The sequence below is a fragment of the Pelecanus crispus genome, chromosome Z (genome assembly GCF_030463565.1).
Source record: "Pelecanus crispus isolate bPelCri1 chromosome Z, bPelCri1.pri, whole genome shotgun sequence".
NCBI classification, from domain to species: domain Eukaryota; kingdom Metazoa; phylum Chordata; class Aves; order Pelecaniformes; family Pelecanidae; genus Pelecanus; species Pelecanus crispus.
Genome location: NC_134676.1, coordinates 62097854 through 62116466, shown reverse-complemented (window position 1 = coordinate 62116466; position 18613 = coordinate 62097854). Strand labels below are relative to the sequence as shown.

General features: G+C 42.3%; 1 protein-coding gene across 1 annotated transcript in view; it reads left to right on the top strand.

The window, feature by feature from the left end:
* Positions 1-1640: 1640 nt before the first annotated feature.
* FBXL17 (F-box and leucine rich repeat protein 17) overlaps positions 1641-18613 on the top strand; it is a 323336-nt gene continuing 306363 nt past the window's right edge. The window contains exons 1-3 of the mRNA XM_075726525.1: positions 1641-2405; positions 15021-15143; positions 17576-17833. Of these exons, the coding sequence (XP_075582640.1) occupies positions 1641-2405; positions 15021-15143; positions 17576-17833 (1146 nt within the window). The remainder of the gene's footprint in view (positions 2406-15020; positions 15144-17575; positions 17834-18613) is intronic.

The window sequence follows — 18613 nt, the reverse complement described above, 5'->3', positions numbered from 1 at the left end:
TGAAAATTACATACAAAAGTCAGGCACTCTCACCAGCATTTCTGCAGGAAATACTAGTATGTGATGATACAAGTAAAGATGATGTCACAATGTAAGCATTTATTCTGAATGCCATTTGGTTTGAAGGCTTGACTTGGACTTTCATCTTCTTTTAGTGTTGTCTTTTTTTGTACTTATTGAAATGTATTTTTGAAATCTGAAGGAGGAAAAGAACTTGCCAAAATTTTGCCAAAATTTGCTGCAGTTTATATTGATGGGTCTCAGCGAGTTATACATTCAGGTAAAATAGTCTATTATTCTACTTTTATCCAATGGTATATTTAGTATTTTTCTCATAGCAAACATTTCTACTGAGCTGTTGAAGACTAATAATGCAGGTAACAAACCAAAATAATGGTGTCATGGGTATTTTAATCCTAACATAACTTGTTCCTGGGCAAAAGGCCAAAAGATCTGCTTCACAGTATATAATATAATACTGTGCATTTCTTCTGCTGCCCTTTGTTATTTAATAGTAGTACTGCACCATAGATACTCTACCTATAACTTGCCTTCTCCCTCTCCAAACATCTATGTATTTAAACCTATACATACAAGTCAATTTACATCAATAGTTCAGCATTGAAATCAATTTTGCTAGGCATTGAGGAGAGTCTTAATTAAAGCATTACGGCCCATACTTGCAAAGATGTACACACCCTGAGCACCTGCAGCGAGGCACAACGCGCTGCAGTTAGAGGTGAGCATCCTCAGGAGCAGGACGTGCTGGGATGGAGGCCTCAAACGGGCCCCGGCTCTGGCCGGGCAGTGATTTAATGCAGCGGAAACCGGCTACGTGCTGGAGCGCGCTGGTGGGAAGCAGGCGCTTAGGGAGAAAACTCGGGAGGAATGCTTTTGGTGGTCTCAAAGCTCGCGTTACTGAAAAAACCCAGCCGCAGCCCTGCAGAGCTCCGTACAGTCTGACTGCAGGAGGCAGGAGCCCCCACACCTTCCTCTACAAACTGCGACCAAAAAACCTTTGTTTCAGGTATTCACAAATATGGGTATATTACATACATGTAATAATACATGCACATATATCTGACATGCTTCCATGCCGGCTCCACTCCGTACATCTGTATTCATACACACGCTGCACGTAAGTACCGCACGTGCACTGCGTGCTTGGACGCACACCGCGGGCACGCGCGCCCACACGCGCAGGGCGGGGGCGGGCGGCTCGCGCCGGCCGGGGAGCCGTTACCGGCGGGCGGAGCCGTTACCGGCGCCCCCGCAGCTCCCTGACGGGGCCGCTCCGAGGGGCGGCCGCCGCGGCCTCCTCCGCCGCCGGGGCCCCGCAGGGCCGCTCCCCCGCCGCCATCTCACAGCCCAGCCGCTGGCGGCAGCACCGCCGGGCGGCGGCCGGGCCGCGGAGCGCCGCCCCCTCACCTCCCCCGCGGGAGGTCAGGGCGGCGGTAGCGGAAGCTTCTCCTTGCCGGCGCCGCAAGTCCCGGAACCAGCCCCGCCGCCGCGTCTTGTCCTGTCCTGTCCTGTCCCGGCCCGGCCCCGCCACTGCCGCCCCCGCCGGCAGCATGACAGCGCCCGCCGCCGCCTCCCGCAGGTGACACCCCGCGGGCCCTTCCGCCTCTGCCGCCTCCTATATGGGCCACCTGCTCTCGAAGGAGGCAAGCAGCCTGAGCCGCGACCGGGACCGCCGCTGCCGCCGGGGAAGGAAAGTGCCGCCGCGCAGCCGGAGCTGCTTCCTGCGGGGGCCCTGCATGCTCTGCTTTATCGTGCACAGCGCCAGCCCGCCCGCCCCGGAGCAGCCCCTGCCCGCCGGGGACCCCCTGCTGCCGCCGCCGCCCTACGCGTCCCTCGCCACCGCGGAGCAGCGCGCCGCCCGCCGCATCCTCCGCCTGCCGCCCGCCGCCTGGGAGCCGCGGGGCCACTGCCAGCGCCTCCTCCTCTCGGGCCTGCTGCCCTCGCCGGTGCGGGGCCTCCTGGGGCCGGCCAGGCCGCCCGGCGAGGTCGCCTCCGAGATGGTGTGCAAGCGCAAGGGGGCCGGTCTGTCCGCCTGCCCGCCCTGCAAGCAGCCGCGCTGCGCGGCCGCCGCCGCGGCGGAGCCCGAGGCCGCCGCCTGCCAGTGCCCGGGGGAGCCGCAGCTCCGCGCCCTGCCCGCCGCCGAGGGCGGCGCGGGGGGCGGTGGGGGCGCGCCGGCCCGGGGCACCGCCGGGGACAGCGGCGGCGGGGGGCAGCCCGCCGCGCCGCCGCCGCCCCCCGCGCCGGAGGAGGGGGAGAAGGAGAAGGAGAGGGACGGCGCCGCGGGCTGCGAGGAGCCGCTGGAGCGCCCCGGCGAGTGCTTCCGAGAGCCGCTGCCGCCGCCGGCCCCTGACATTAACCAGCTGCCGCCCTCCATCCTTCTCAAGGTGGGTCGGGGCGGGAGTGCGGGCGGGCCTGCTCCCTCCCCGGGGAGGCCGCGGGGGTGCCGGTGTCCCTGGGCGGGCTCTGTGGCTTGTGGGAGCCGGAGGCGCTGGGGCCGAGGCGGCCGGCCCTGCCCTGCGAGGTCTCGCCACCTCGCCTCCCGCACCGCCACCTGCGGCGGCTGCTGGGCCTGGGGGGGGAGCGGGGTGCCCCGGCCACCGCGAGCAGCCCACCTAGCTCACCTGGCGTTTGGGAGATACATAGCGGGGTGGGTGTGCTTTTGGGGTATTTTTTTTCTCCCCTTTGTTTTGGTTTGTCGTTGTAAACGGCGTCGTTGAGTCATTAACTGGAGGTGAACACAGACAAAACTGCTCTAGAAGCTGCCCCGTAAATATTTTGAGTTGTACCTGTCAACTTCGTACATGTGTCCTTCACAGGTAGCTTCTTACTTATATCACTGATGGAGTGCTCAGCAAGGGGGACGATCACTGTATTTATTGCCTCTGTGTGGGTCACAGTTACATAGACAAGATTCCAGTGTTGACAAGAAAAAAAAATTATATTGCTGTGTATTTTCAGTCAATTTTGGATTTGCCGGTTTCGTGGTCAGCCTGAGTATTTGTAGCCCTCTTGAATTACATGCTTTCATAACCTCATACTCTGTGTCTTCGAAGAACAGTTTCTCTTTCCTGTCCCTTTTGCTGGCTTTTGGTTCCTTTAATACTGTTCTCTTTTGAGAACAACTTTTCATTTTTAAGCTACTCTGTTGATCCTAGTCAGTCTGCTGACTTTCTTCAGCTAAACCTCTGCTAAAAAGACAAGTCTGGCTGGAACTGAAGCCTGTGATGTTTTTGCATAGGTTGATGCAAGTGTGTCTTTAAATTTTGGGGATTAGGGTTTCAGTATTACAGCAGTTTGCTCAGTGGTCAGATGGCTGAACTTAAAGCAGGGCGCGGTAATGGAGGGGTGTGAGGCAGATGACTCTTTCTGTTCTTTGTATACTGCTAGTTGTACAACCCCAATGTAGAAAGTACTTCCTTTACTCTTTTGTTGTCAATAACAATCTACTTATCTGTCTTGCACATAGAATTAATTCTGTGGGGTTTTTGGTTGGTTTGGGGGGTTTTTTGTTGGTGTCTTTTTTTTTTCCTTAAGGTACACATGAATGTGTAAATAAGGGTGCATCGTGTTTCATAGATGCACTATTCAAGTTCCTTTCTGGCAAATATTTAAAACTCATGAACTATCATATCTAAATTAATCTCTAGTGTGATTGCAGATTTGAAACTTTGTCTTGTAGTTCTTCTAAAAAATAATCCATTTGCCACTATTGGAAGATAATGTTTTCTTTGATATTCTGTTGTAGGTTTTGAAACTGGACTGACTTCATTAGTATGGCTTAAACACTTTTTCTTATCAATGGTATGAGTACCTTTCTGTGGTTACTTTAGTACTCAGTTTTACTTTTTCAAAAATACCAGTCTGTAACTGCCATAAGCCAGTCAGTTCTTTTAATAGTGAAGGTATGTCATGCCCATCTCACTTGTGGACTAGTTTAGATGTTCTTTCCATACAGTTTTCTGTTTTAAATTGACACTGTACCTCACTTGTATCTGTACTTTCAGGGTTGTGGGTGGTTTTTTTTTTTTTACATGTTTCCCACCTCCCCTGGTGATTTTTGTCTCTTTAGTATCCCTGTAGTCCAGCTCCTTCTGCAATGTTTTTGAAAAAGCCTGGCCTTAATTCCAGTGGTTGGAACCAACCTACTCACCTGCGGGTTTTTTTTTTTTTTGTTTTGTTTGTTTGTTTGGTTTTTTTTTTAATTATCTCACCCCTCTCCCCCCAATTTGAGCTTTGATGCTTAGCTAGAGTTATGAATTGGGTTGGTTTTTTGGGGTTTTTTTTTTGGCTGCTTCCATAGCATCCTGTTCTGTTATGGGACTTCTAACTTAAGATTCTCGATGTCTTGTTAACTGAATTATACAGATGCCAAAAGGCCTTCATATGCTGGGTTTTGATATGGATACAATATCCCAAACATAATCCTTTCTCCAAAGGTGCCATTTTATTATGAGAGGGTGGGAGACAAATTACTCAAAGCCTTTACTAAACTTTTCACAGTAGATATTGGAGACACAACCTTAATACAAAGAGAAGAGATTCTGTCCTCAGAAGTCTCAGGAGCCAGATCCTGTGGGTTTTTTGTGTTTGTTTCCTTGATTCCTACCTCTGTGACCTCCTGATGCGGTGGTGTTAGTGCAGGAGTGGCTGTCACCCATGTCTGTATGTGGACTGGAGACAAGCCCAAAGAAACATTGTAGGAACTCCTAAGTAGTAGATGGCCACTTAGAGGTGGCTGCCATGGGCTGGTCAGGTACTGCTCTGTTGTTAAGCAGTTGTTAAGTCTCCCCTAAGTGAAGGATACGGGGCTGGATGGAAGGGTTTGTCAAACTGAACTTGGGCTGCAGATCATTGGATGGGCCCTGCTGAATCGGGAAGTTCATAGCGCAATGTGCCAGTTGATCCTGTTCCCCTGGCTGGGGAAGAGGTCTCTTCATCAGTATGGGGGGATGAAAGAACTGTGGTTCCACAGATCAAACAAGCTTATAGGTTGTTTTGCTTTTCATTTGGTCACTGAAATATGTATCAGAAAACAGCGTTACACAGTGGGCAAAATTTTATCTTTAAGCTTTGTAGATGAGGGTAATTACCTTTGACTAAAGGGTGATTTAAATCCATTCTCTTTAAAATTTGAGGGGAGGTAAGGAATTACAGATCACTCGACTGTAACCCAGACAGATGTGTGAATGAAAAACAATGAGGGAGCTGTGCGAAGGGTGCAACGCAGAAGATTACAAAATCTTGTACTATGTATCACTAAGTTTTCAAAACTTTGTTCTACATAACACAAATCTGTGCCTATTGCAATTTCACTGCTATTTATTTCTAGAAAGCAGAAATAAATCTTCCTGTTGCACCTGTTACCCCCGTTGCAGTGCTGCTGTTTAATCAAAAAAGTTAACCGATGTAAAATGGTCTGCAGACTGGGTGAACTTACTAATGCTGATTCAAACACTTCAGATTTCCTTTTGACCTGTATTAACATGAACTGTGCGTGTAGAACATGGAAAGGAAGTTCTGTGCTGTGCTTGGTGCTTTTAAAGCCACTGCTAGAGTACTGCATTAGGTTGTGGTCACTGGGGTCTCCTTAAAAATCCCACAGACAAATTGGAGAGGCTTCAAAGGAGAGCTAGAGGTTATGGAAACATGGCCAATGATGGTAGTTGGAAGATTCTCTTCAAACTGAATGACACTTCTATTCAGAAAGAAGACTGAGATGCACTTTTTTGTTATGAGAAAGTTGATAAAAAGTTTGACTGTTCCCGTCCTTTGTCAAATAAAAAGAAATAATAACTTAATTTGATGTGAGGGAAATTTATGTGCGATACTTGGAAAATGACACAGTGGGAGAACATTTAAATCTTGGCAAAGGTGGTCCTGTCTCTGAGGTTCTATGAGGAGTTGGGTTTTGTATTTATTAATTCTTTTTCTAACAACAAGGGGGTTGTCCTCATTGGTGATGTTCTGGGTGTGCTTGAACTTGCTTCAAAACAGACAAGGGTCTAGAATAGATGACCTTTTTGATGTCTTCTCTCTGCTGCTTTTATTTCTATAAAGCATGAACACATGCTGCTCTGTCTGCAGTGGAGATCTTGTCAGTTTTAGCTTAGTGCTAATGCAGTATGAAGGGAAGAGAAGTGTGTGTGTGCATTTTATTTAACTTAAGGTTTTTATAAATATATTACTATTATTTCAGGCACTATTGGGTCCTTTTCTCGCATCTTTACTCCACTTTTTTTACTTACTTTTCTCATTCTTCCCTTGCTGTAATAACTTACATGTTTGCTTTTGTTGCTGTAATAACTTACATGTTTGCTTTTGATAAAGATGATAATAAACGCAGTGCAGCTAGCACTGTGCTGCTAGCACTGTGCTACTAGCACTGCATTTAAGATTATTTGAGTGATACAAAGTGGGTTTTGATAGACCAGAGCTAGGCCTTGGGTTTTGCCTTCTGACTTTTGAACACTGGCATTTATTTTTAATAAACTTATACCTGAAAAGACTGGATATACATGTTGTAGTTGCACTGTCATATTTTTTTTTTTAGGCAGAGGCATCAAAATACATCATTTGGATTGGAATTCATCCACAAGTTCATGGAGTCACTGTTGTAATACCATCTTTCTTTCCTTCTTATGGTGGTGTTCCCTCAGTTTATCCTGTCTAGAGATTGAGTTGAGCCTTACTTTTAGCTATAGCACTGAGAAAAATGGAAGGGGTTTTGAAACTTTGGCTGATGTAGGGAGGAAAATGTTCTTTTCTTTCAATCTTTAATTATTCTGCTGAACTCCTTTTTCTGTAGCAATGGATAACACAGTGTCCTGGTTTCGGCTGGAATAGAGTGAATTTTCTTCCTAGTAGCTGGCATAGTGCTGTGTTTTGGATTTAGTAGGAGAAGAATGCTGATAACACACTGATGTTTTTGTTGCTGAGTACTGCTTATGCTAGTCAAGGACTTTCCAGCTTCCCATGCTCTGCCAGGTGCACAAGAACCTGGGAGGGGGCCCAGCCATTATAGTTGATCCAAACTGACCAAAGGGCTATTCCATACCATATGACGTCATGCTCGGTATATAAACTGGGGGGGGTTGGCCGGGGAGCAGTGATTGCTGCTCGGGAACTGTCTGGGTATCGGTTGGCGGGTAGTGAGCAACTGCATTGTGCGTCACTTGCTTGGTATATTATTATTATTATCATTATTACATTGTTATTTGATCATTACTATTTTACTTCATTTCAATTATGAAACTGTTCTTACCTCAACCCAGGAGTGTTTCTCACTCTTACTCCTCCAATTCTCTCCCCCATCCATCGGTGACAGGGGGACTGAGTGAGTGGCTGTGTGGTGCTTAGTTGCTGGCTGGGGCTAAACCATGACACACAGCAACACTGTTTTTTATTTGTTGTTGTCCCTGAAAGCTCACTGTCACCCTGTAATTGCAGTAGGGAAATTACAGCTTTAACTTCACTGTGCTGTTGCTGAGCTTCTGGAAGTGCAGCTGCGGTGGGGTACAGTTGTGAAGGAAAGGTGTGCCAGTAGACTATTAACAAAAGCAAAGAGACTATATGAACATTATTTCAATGATACAATTCTGAAAGTTGTCCTGATATATTTTGTGATTTTTTGCAGAATTATAAAAATAAATAGGTATTTTGCTTTCTACAGGTGTGTGTGTGTATCACCCCCATGGCTGATAAAACCTTTCCTCTAGAGAACAGGCCTTATGAGGAGCGGCTGAGGGAACTGGGGTGGTTTAGCCTGGAGAAGAGGAGGCTGAGGGCAGACCGTATTGCTCTCTATAGCTACCTGAAAGGAGGTTGTAGTGAGGTGGGTGTTGGTCTCTTCTCCCATGTAGTTAGCGATAGGACAAGAGGAAATGGGCTCAAGCTGTGCCAGGGGAGGTTTAGGTTGGAAATTAGGAAAAATTTCTTTATGGAAATGGTGGTCAAGCATTGGAACAGGCTGCCCAGAGAGGTGGTGGAGTCCCCATCCCTGGAGGTGTTCAGAAAACGGGCAGAGGTGGCACTTTGGGACATAGTTTAGTCTAGTCTACCCCTTGATTGGTTTAGTGTGGACTTGGTAGTGTAGGTTAATGGTTGGACTGGATGATCTTAAAGGTCTTTTCCAACCTAAATGATTCTATGATTCTGTGATTCCAATGTTGTTCAGATGTTGGTTGGTTTGGTCCACACTCCGAAACTATGTATTATTGTATGGAAAAACCTAATAGATTATGAGTTGTGCAACATTTGAATGCAAAGTAAATTAAATATTAGTCTTGCTTTCATTTGCTATTCATTTATTTGTTTCTTTTGTTCAGGGTGCCTGATCTTTCACAAATTTTAGTATGTTTTAGTGTCTCCTTTTTTAAACTGTTGTGGTAATTCAGAAGCAGCATAGGTGTATTTTAGTGAGGACAGTTGGGTGGCTGGGAGTAAAACTTTATCAGCCCCTTCAAGTACAGATATTCTGCTTATTTGTCAGAATCCTTCCTTTCCATTAGTAGGAAAGGTATGGTATGAGCATCTCCCATCATTTCTTACAGACAGAAACTAAAGTTGTGTTTTGCATTACAGCTAAGGCAATCTGTTAGCCAGTGGCTGTTAAGGGCAGTGTCTGTTTCCCTTTTGTAAACTCTGGCTGCATGTTCCTGCTACTGGCTTTGTAGAGTGATCATGCAATTGCAGGGTGAGTTGATTCAGCTGGCTAATCTGACACTAATCTAACATTGCAAAACTTCCTCAGGATCAGTTGCCTGAAAAGACACTGTGCGGGTACAGCCGCTAAATCCAGCACAAAAATTCAGGTAACCAGGAGTAGCAGACCAGTAAACTGTTCCTACTAATGGCAGAGTGCCATAAGGATCCTGGCTGTGATGTGAAATCACACCACCACTTTTCCTGGCTGACAAATTTTTGTTAATCACAAGAGCATTTTTAACTTGATTCCCTTTATGGGTGTACAGAGGCCTGTTTCAGTAGTGTGTGTCTTGAGTGCTTATATCTTTTTCATATACTCAGCTGCTCATGAATCATTCATGTTTCACTTAGGCAGTTGAGGTTGGGTGTGAATAAAGTGATGGAACCTCTTAAAAACTAAGCAAATATTTCTCTGTCCTTTGTTTGTCTTCTGTTGATAGATTATTCCTTAGTTTTCTGAAATAGAACGAAACAGTCTTTCATAAACATAAAACCATTAAAACCTTAACTTCTGTATGCCTGCAATTAACAAATACTGTGTTTAACACTTCAGAGTACAATGTCATGTACTAAGCATGTTCCTTTTATTAAATGGTATTTAGAATTAGTTTTGATAATGAAACTCCAATTAGTTGCTGAAAAAATTTGCAGCCTGTTGATGAAACAGATGAGCAGTTTTCCAAGAATGAATATATCAAGTTCATTAGGCACCATGAAATGTCTGAGTTTACATTTTAATGTTCTTTATATGTACTGTTGTTAATGCCATGAACTTATTTCAGAACAAGTCTAGCTGATGCAATGTAATGAAAACAATTTCATAGATTTCTATTCTTGGATACAAAGTATTTTTATTGACAGAAGTGTTGTGGTTTAGCCCCAGCCAGCAACTAAGCACCACGCAGCTGCTCGCTCACTCCCCCTACCCCCGATGGGATGGGGGAGAGAATCGGAGGAGTAAGAGTGAGAAACGCTCCTGGGTTGAGATAAGAACAGTTTAATAATTGAAATAAAGTAAACGAGTAATGATAATAATAACAATATAATAATGATAATGATAATAATAATAATAATATACCAAGCAAGTGATGCACAATGCAGTTGTTCACCACCGGCTGACTGATACCCAGACAGTTCCTGAGCAGCGATTGCTGCCCCACGGCCACCCCCCCCCCCCCCCCCCCCCCCCCCGCCCCCTCCCAGTTTCTATACTGAGCATGACGTCATATGGTATGGAATAGCCCTTTGGTCAGTTTGGATCAACTATAATGGCTGGGCCCCCTCCCAGATTCTTGTGCACCTGGCAGAGCATGGGAAGCTGGAAAGTCCTTGACTAGCATAAGCAGTACTTAGCAACAACTAAAACACCAGTGTGTTACAAACATTCTTCTCCTACTAAATACAAAACACAGCACTATGCCTGCTACTAGGAAGAAAATTAACTCTATCCCAGCTGAAACCAGGACAAAAAGAAAGCTTCGTTCACAGAAATTCTTACTTTTCTAGTTACAGTGAAAGATCTTTCAAATGAAAACAATGGATAGAAATAGGGGATGCATGGATTCACCTTTTATAACCTCTCTTCTGCCCTGGGGCCTATGTTCTATATTTTGTTCACATTCATAAAGCTCTTAACTTGTTCTGAAAGTTAGTATTATCTTTAAAAAATGGTATTAGCAATCAACTGAATTTTCTTGCCTCTGTTCCTGAGGCAAAAGCTTTTTAAGTTTGTGCAATCAATAAGTCTAATGCCTTGATTGTGGTTTTTAAAAATCTTGTATTTTTTAATTAGGATTGTCTTTTGATAAGTTAAAATTCTTTCTTGAATTATGTGAATTCTTGATTTTAGAAAACTTGGTGCTGAGGATATTGTGTCAGCAAACACATGCATGATTTTCTAGTATTGTACTTTTTTCATAGTAACGTTCATGGGTGTGACTGACTTTTCATGATTTCCTTTGATTAGAAGTGCAGTTAGGTATCTTCACTTGATTGAACTTTGTTTGAGGAGCTTAGTTTAAGGCCAAAGTTATTTAATATTTACAGATAAACTAATTAAGATTTAAATACTGTAAATCCATGTACTAAACTTCTCTTTAATCTTTTAAGAAAACATATTTATAGGGTGAGTTTTTTTCCCTTGTTCCTGCTGAAATACTACCAGTACAAAAGTTCAAGGTAGTCCTTTTTGGATACACAACTTGAAATATCTAGCATACATCTAATGGAGAAACAGTGGGGAAGTGTTAAGGGTGTAATGTTTGAAGGCCATCGCATAGGGACTTGGTAAAGGAGACAATTACACAGAGGAACTTTAATTTCTAGCTTCTCTGGTTGGACCCCTCAATAATATTAATCATTGGCTTCCTCCCTTTCCCATCCATTGTCTTACAAAATATTTATTCCAGAAAGTTGAAGAAAACCCTAAAACTTGGTCAGGCACCGCTTTTTGACAGGCTGAAGTGTGCTGTGCAAAGACTTAATTTTGGTGGGTTAAAATCAATTGAACCATTACCTGATCCCAAATTGTGGATTGCCACAGTGCAAATGCACTGAAAATAGTACTGTGGAGTTAGTTGTGTTTTGTTGCTTAAAGGTAAAACAACTTGTTTGCATGGATTTTCTCCTGTGAGGGTTTTGTATGGTTGTATCTACCAAGGACATAAAATCGGACTGTTTGAATTGAGTTCGGCAGATTGCATGTGGTCTGAACGAAAGCTCGCTCTGTCTCTTAGTTGTCTTTTGCTGTCCTGGGCATTGCATTTTTGGATTTTCTTTTCACTGTGTTTTTTAATGAGTCTGTGTGAACACTTACTTCGAAGGAAGAGCTTGACATTAAAGAACTGACTGTATCTGGAAGGTATGATGAGGCCATCAGTGTTGAACATTATGGGTGTTGATCCTTAAATAGGATGTAGCCTGGAGGCCCAGAAGGTCTTTTGCATCCATTGAAGGGAAAGAAAAACCCACTAATCTCAACTATCACTTGAAAGGTTAACTCAAGAGGCACTGACATCTGTTTTAGGAACTTGAGCTGAACGAGGGTAAGATGCGAGAGAGCAAGGACATGAGTAGATTTCTTTTGTTTGCTTGTTTTCTAGAACTCTGCTTCCTCTATCCCTGCCTCTTGCCAACAGGAAAAGAGTGTGAAATGTGCCTATAAAATACTATTAAACTTGTATTTTTTTTCTTTTGAGAGTGCTGAAGCATATTTCAGTCTCTGGTGCTGGGAAGCAGGATTAGACAGGGAGTTGAGGGGGGAAGAAGTGGTTATTAGACATGCGGGTGTTTTAGGAATTGAATATGCTAACTAGTGGACTGCCCCCAGAAAGTTACCTATCATAAGCAGGAGCTAAATGAACAGGGTTGGGGACAGGAATGGTTTTAGCTTTCAGCTGTATTTATACAGCTTTGAGAATTAGAAAACAATTTAAAACTCAGGACAATTAAGCTGCCACAGTATCCAGTGTGTATCTAGAGAACGACACTGAATTAAAGGGTGGTGAAGGTCATCAAAGTCAGTTGTAGCATTTTAAGCATTAATGTAGTATTTTAACCAGCAGCTAAGATAATCCCTTAATCGCCCCAGGATGATGTGCCACCAAACTGGAATATGTCTAGGTTTTGCTACTAAATTCCAGTTAGTGTAATTCTTTGAACAACTGCAAGCTCTGAAGGGAAACTGACGTTTTACGTGGCATTATTCAGAATCCTTTTATAGTTGGAACTTTTATGGCTACTGCAAACAGCAAAACTGGCAAGGCCTTGTCTTCGAACATGTACCACTTGTGTAACTTCTGGGGCTACTCCTGTACACCCTGAGACTTCTGCAATGACTGTCAGCAGCTGCTTTTTCCCCCTGGTGGCTTTGCTCTGATGATCATTTCTCAAGTCAATTTGCAACTCCTGTAAACTCCTTACTTGTCTCTGCAGCTAGAGTTAAGTACAGCATGGACTAAAACATGACCACAAATGCTTTCAGACATTTCTTCCAGAATAATACTGTCTGTGCAGAAGTACCATTTGTGTCAAGTAGTGAATCAAATTTGCTTCTTTTTTGTTTTGGCATTGCTACTGCTGTGTCTCATGCAGTAGCAAAGCAGTAGCAGTAGGTCTTCTGTGATTTGTGAGGGCTTTCAGCTTTTTGTAGGATGGTAGTTGCAACAGAAATTTTTTAAGAGCCTTCATATTCACAGTGGCAGCTGGATTAGAAACAGTCCTTTGTATTCTGTGTTCGCTATGTTCTTATTTTAAGAACAGCAGGCTCTTGTTTCTCAAAGTGAAGGTTGTATTTCCACAAATAAGCATATTTATTTTCCACTGTAGCAAGCTTAGTTAAAGTATTTGGTAATGCTGACCTTGGCATCCCTTCTTAGTACTGACTGGAGTCACGTCTGCTGTCCGTCTAAACATAATGTGGATCATATTGTTTTGTTCTCTTCTGAGGTTTTTGTAACTGTTAGAAGATTCGGTCTTCTGCTTCATACTGGTAGTAGGAACTCAAGTTTCCCACTGCTTTTAGTAACTTAGAACTGGTGAGAATCATCAGACTCTCGTCTTTTTCTAATGCTTAGAATTACACTTTTGCAGTAGGAATGTCAGATGCCAAATTACCACACACTATTTAGTGCTTTTTTTTCCCTGCTTGACTGGGGGTGATGATATTTTTTGGGTGCTGATCACAGCCACCTCTGTGTGTGGATTCACCAGTACAGACAAAGAACTGCGGGGAGGAAGCAGGCCCTGATTGTTTCATTCGCACTTCTATCTGCCCATGATTCCCTAATAACTGATTCCCTAATAAGAAACATCCATTGTAATGGTCAAGCAAAGGCTTGCAGGAAAACAGGGTTCGCATATGATCCTTCAGCACTGCAAGGAGTCTTACATAAGAGACTGTGAGTTTTTCACAGCTAGAAGATGATGGGAGTGACATATCTTGCAAGCATTTACAGGAGTGGTAAATTTGATTTCTTTTTTTTTTTTTTTTAATTTTTTTTCCCCCCCTTGTTATATTTTGCAGATCTCTTAGGAATAGTCAGCAAACTCCCTTTCACCAAGGGGTCTTGTAGGGGTATACATATTGGAAAGTCCTAAGCTAAGCCATCTTCTAGAACAAGGGGACAGCAATAGTTGTTATTGTTGGCAGCTGATTGTCTAGTCTGTTCTAAAGACCACCAGTGATGGAAATTCTGTAAGCTACTGGGTATTATATTCCAATGCTTTATTATTCTTAGTCTGAGACTAATCGTCCTGCCCACCACAAAGCAGGTGAAAGTGTTGTTCTCTGTAGTTTGTTTACCCTCCTTTCCCTCCCTTTTCCTCAGTTAAATGGTCCTAGTCTTTTCTTTTGAATGGTTTCATGTTTTCTAGACCTCTGCTTTCCTATGGACACTTTCCAATATTTTCAGGTTTTCCTGAGCACACTGCCTGAGATTGGCTATAGTGCTTCTACTTAGTACTTGATGTCCTCATCAGTTGAGTTGGAGGACCATTTCATGTTTTGCAGTCCATATTCCTGTGTAGGTGTCTTAATGCCATGATTGCTTTTTTTCATTATAGGATGACGTGTAGATTAAAGTTCACTTGTGGTTATAGGATACCTTCATATGTAACTCTTGACAGACCTGCTTTTTATATTTATTAACAACAGTACTTCTGAGGAAGGGCTGAATATAAGAAATGTAACAGCAATTTATGAGCCTGCCATAAAGTTACAGTTTATTCTTTTTTGCAGGCTACTATAGTGCTCAAAACCTTGGAGTATAAAATGCTAATTCTGGGCTTAGTTTCCTTGTATGACACTGATCTGCTCTGCTGATCTGCTCCACCATTCCATGCCCCCTTCCCACAAGACTGATGTTTTAGTACCTTTATGACTGCTTTCAATTCAGTTAGAAAAAACGTTCCTTTTATTTCTTCTCTGAATCAGAATGGGAATGAAAACGCCTTTTAAATGGCTTGCAAATAACATTGAGCTAATATTTGTATTTGTAAGTCTTTAGGTATGCCATCTCAGAAGCACATTTGAAATCTGGTCTAAGAAAGGCGTGCTTAAGTAGGATACATTCTGTTGTTGGTTGTGTTAATGTGACTTAATAATATTGTCAGCTGTTGTGGGATGCAGATTGTTATTGTCCTTGACTAATCAAGTTGGGGGCAAATTCTAGAACTGTGTGTTGCAATGCATGCTAATATCTTTCTGTCTTTTACAAGATGGGTTAGTAATAAAATATTTCTATCTCTAAATTATGCTTACTTCTGACAAATAATATTTTTTTTCCCTTTCTTTACAGATATTTTCCAATTTATCCCTGAATGAGCGTTGCCTTTCAGCGTCACTAGTCTGTAAATATTGGCGTGACCTCTGTTTAGATTTTCAGTTTTGGAAGCAGCTGGATCTCAGTAGTCGTCAACAGGTATGAAGGTATCATTGTGGAAAAATTGTGTTTTGATGACTCAGAATTTGTTCCTAGAACTTGTACTCTTGACCAAAGGTAAACAGAAGAAACTCATAAAATGGGAATGTCTCTGCTTTCAGGGATTTTTCTGCTAGAGGCTGAAAATGTCTGGACCCTTAGATTTAACTCCTTTGAATGTGGTGTCTTTTGGCTGAGATCAGTGGCTAAACATTGTGAGGAGAGGTGCTGTTTGAAATGGGTTCTGGGTTACCTGTCCGAGGTCTGCATCAGGTAGTGGTAGTTCCATTCATAAGAACTATCAGATCTCATATTAATTGAAAGATGTACATGAGCTTTTCTGAGGATGCTCTAGTTTGAAGAATGGTCACCTAACTAGGGCTTGCTCTGTTTGTTTTAACAAATTTTATTTAATTTTTCTTCAACTGATGTGGCTCTTGCTGATCAGAAGGCAGACTGTGTCTTTTTAGGCATTAGCCGATCGTAGAATTAAATATGTCTGGGATTCATGGATTTCATTTAGTGAGATCCTTGCAGAGCCTAGCCTTAGATTGTTTGGGGTAACTTTCCTCCTTGGAAAACTTTTCTAAGGATGCCGGTGTTGTTTGGCCACCCTCCTTAGGTTTCTTGTTACTTAGTTATTTGCAGAGGTTTTTAAAACAATTTCTTGGGAGTTTCATGAAAATATAGGGTGCAGGGTAACAACTACTGGGGGGTCCCGTTTGAAGAAGCAGCAGTGTGAACTCACCTGTGTTGGACATAGAGAATGTACATACGATATTATTTTCAGATCACCAATTCATAAGAAAGCGTGCAAGTTCTATTGCTTCTAGAGTTACTAGTTAACCATTTCTGAACCACTATGGAAAAGTATTGTCTGATTTTTCTCAAGTGACTCCAAAGCATACTCAGACCAGAGGTCCATTTTTTTGCTCTGTAGCTACTATGTGTCAAATTAGTCTTTATTCTTCATTGTCTTGAGGGTGTAGCCTTATTTCTACTATAAAGTTTTTTAATGGTTTTGCCTATGAGGTACGTTGGGATCGCACTAAAGTTTATCAGTTGTGGCATTGCTGTAAGAAACCTATCTTGCCAATTTTTTATTGAGTTCCTAAACCTATAATAAGCACAAATGTTACCCTTCTCTGTGTGTAGGGAGGGTTTGGTGCTTTTGGGTTTTTTTTGTTATTGTTGGGGTTTTGGGGGGGGGGGCGGTGGTGGTAGTTGTTTGTTTAGGCATTGTTGTAGGTTTTGGGGTTTTGGTGGTGTTGTGGGTGTGTTTTTGTTTGTTAGTTTGGGGTTTTTTTTGCAATTTATCATGTTTTCTAGCTAACAGCTACCTGATGAAATATCAAAAAAAAAAAAAAAGATTAGACTTGCTACGAATGGAAAACAGATTGAATGCAGCAAAGAAAGTGTTTGTTTCTCAGCTGTGTAAGAGAAAAACAAAAGGGATTCATGTTGCTCTCTTGCCCTCTCCAGGCTTAAAGCTAAATCTCACCTGTGCTAAGTGGTGGATAAGTATTCCTGAATGGTTTTATTAGAAAGACTTTTGTCATATCTCACTTCAGGTTTCTTGAAACTAATTTTAAACTGAGGGAGTTCTGTACATTGTGTCTCACCTACTTTGGTTTTGTTTGTTTTGTTTTAACTTATAAGCTTGAGCATGAAGAATATCTTAAGTTTCTTACCTGCTTTGCAGGACTGGCTTCTCTTAAAATTATTGGCGTGTTAGCTAACTACAATGTGTACAGGTACAAAGTGGATAGAATCTTTTTTTCTTCAAAGGAGCTCTGGGAAAATAGTGCATGTATCTGATTTAATGGTCTTTCATAGACTAACACTTAAAATATGCAAGTATTCTGTTTTAAAACTGAGCAAATAACAGGAGGAAACTTCTGGGGTTTAACTGGCTTTTTTTTCTGTTACAGTGTTCTTTCTTTCTCATCCCTTTCATTCACTGCTACCTTAGGTGACTTTTTCCCATTGTTAAGAAGCTCATTGTTACCTGCATCACTGTAGTATCTGTCTGTTGGCACCTGGTTTTGGATGATTACCAAAGCCTAAATAAAAACCTGTTGCATTTCAGAGACATATAAACCCTTTACTTCTCTGTAAATGCTACCTTAGGTATGTAAGTAGAATGCTGCTATAGAAGGGCAAGCAAGTCCTTTTCTTCTAAAGGATGGAAAATTCTTTGTCTAAAATATGAAGAGGACCATTAACTGTTATTCTCTCTAAGTGTTGGAGCAGAATTCTTTAAAGGTAACTGTAAAACTGGTTATACTAATATGCCCATATCTTGGAAGACAAATCTTTCATTCTCCCAATAGCTTATGGAAATGCATCTTACAAATAGTAGTTTTTGTGCTAATGAAATTACAGATGTTTATGAAAAAAGTTAAATTTGAATATTTGGATTTTCTTTGCAGGTCACTGATGAGCTGTTGGAAAAGATAGCATCGAGAAGCCAGAATATTACTGAAATCAATATTTCTGATTGTCGCAATGTATCTGATACAGGAGTATGCATATTAGCAATTAAATGTCCTGGACTCCTACGGTATACTGCCTACAGGTGTAAACAGCTTTCTGATACCTCTATTATTGCAGTTGCCTCTCAGTGTCCTCTTCTTCAGAAAGTGCATGTAGGCAATCAAGACAGACTCACTGATGAAGGCCTAAAGCAGGTAACCATCCATTCCACAAATTCCTTTTGTAAAATTAGTATCTTTCAACTTCTTATCAAGCACAAAAAGGGTCATGGAAGAAGGTACCATCTTCTAGGATTTAATTAAAATCAGATGACCTCTTCTACTTTAAAAATTGGTTTATGGACATATTTTCTTGGTGCAGCAAATGCTGTTCTCTAGAGACTGTAATTTTTTTTTTTTTTTTTTAATAAAATATCCAGGGATTAAATGTGCCCTTTTATAATGAAATATCCAGTTTGATATCCTGTATTCCACCTCTGGCTGATAGTTTTCCTGAGCTTAGTTGGTCTTTGGAACCAGTGTTTAAATAACTGGTTTTTGTATCATGAAAGCCAAAGGTGTCTGAGATCTTTATCTGTTAGTCATGCAGGAAGGTTTCATCAACTCTCTCTCTTGTGTTAAAGGACCATTTTAGGGTAAGCTTTGAAGTAGTTATGTAAAATCAAATATGCTGTCAATGGTCTAGCATACAGGCATTGTTAGTGACTTTATATATATGCCCAATAAATAACTTAGCTCTTATTTGCTGCTCTTAACTCCATTTTGCTGACTGTAGTTAACAACTTCATTTTGTCATGTATGTAATTATAATCTTTCTTGTTTGTGTATACCTGTCTTTACAGGTTTTGTAAGTACTAATTTTTAAGGGGGGGCAGAGAAGCAGAAAGAAATCTTAACTCCCAGCTTTCCAGTTCAGTCAAATCCTCTTGGTCTTTTTCCTTTATTCTCAAATACTTGCTTTGATTTCATTAATTG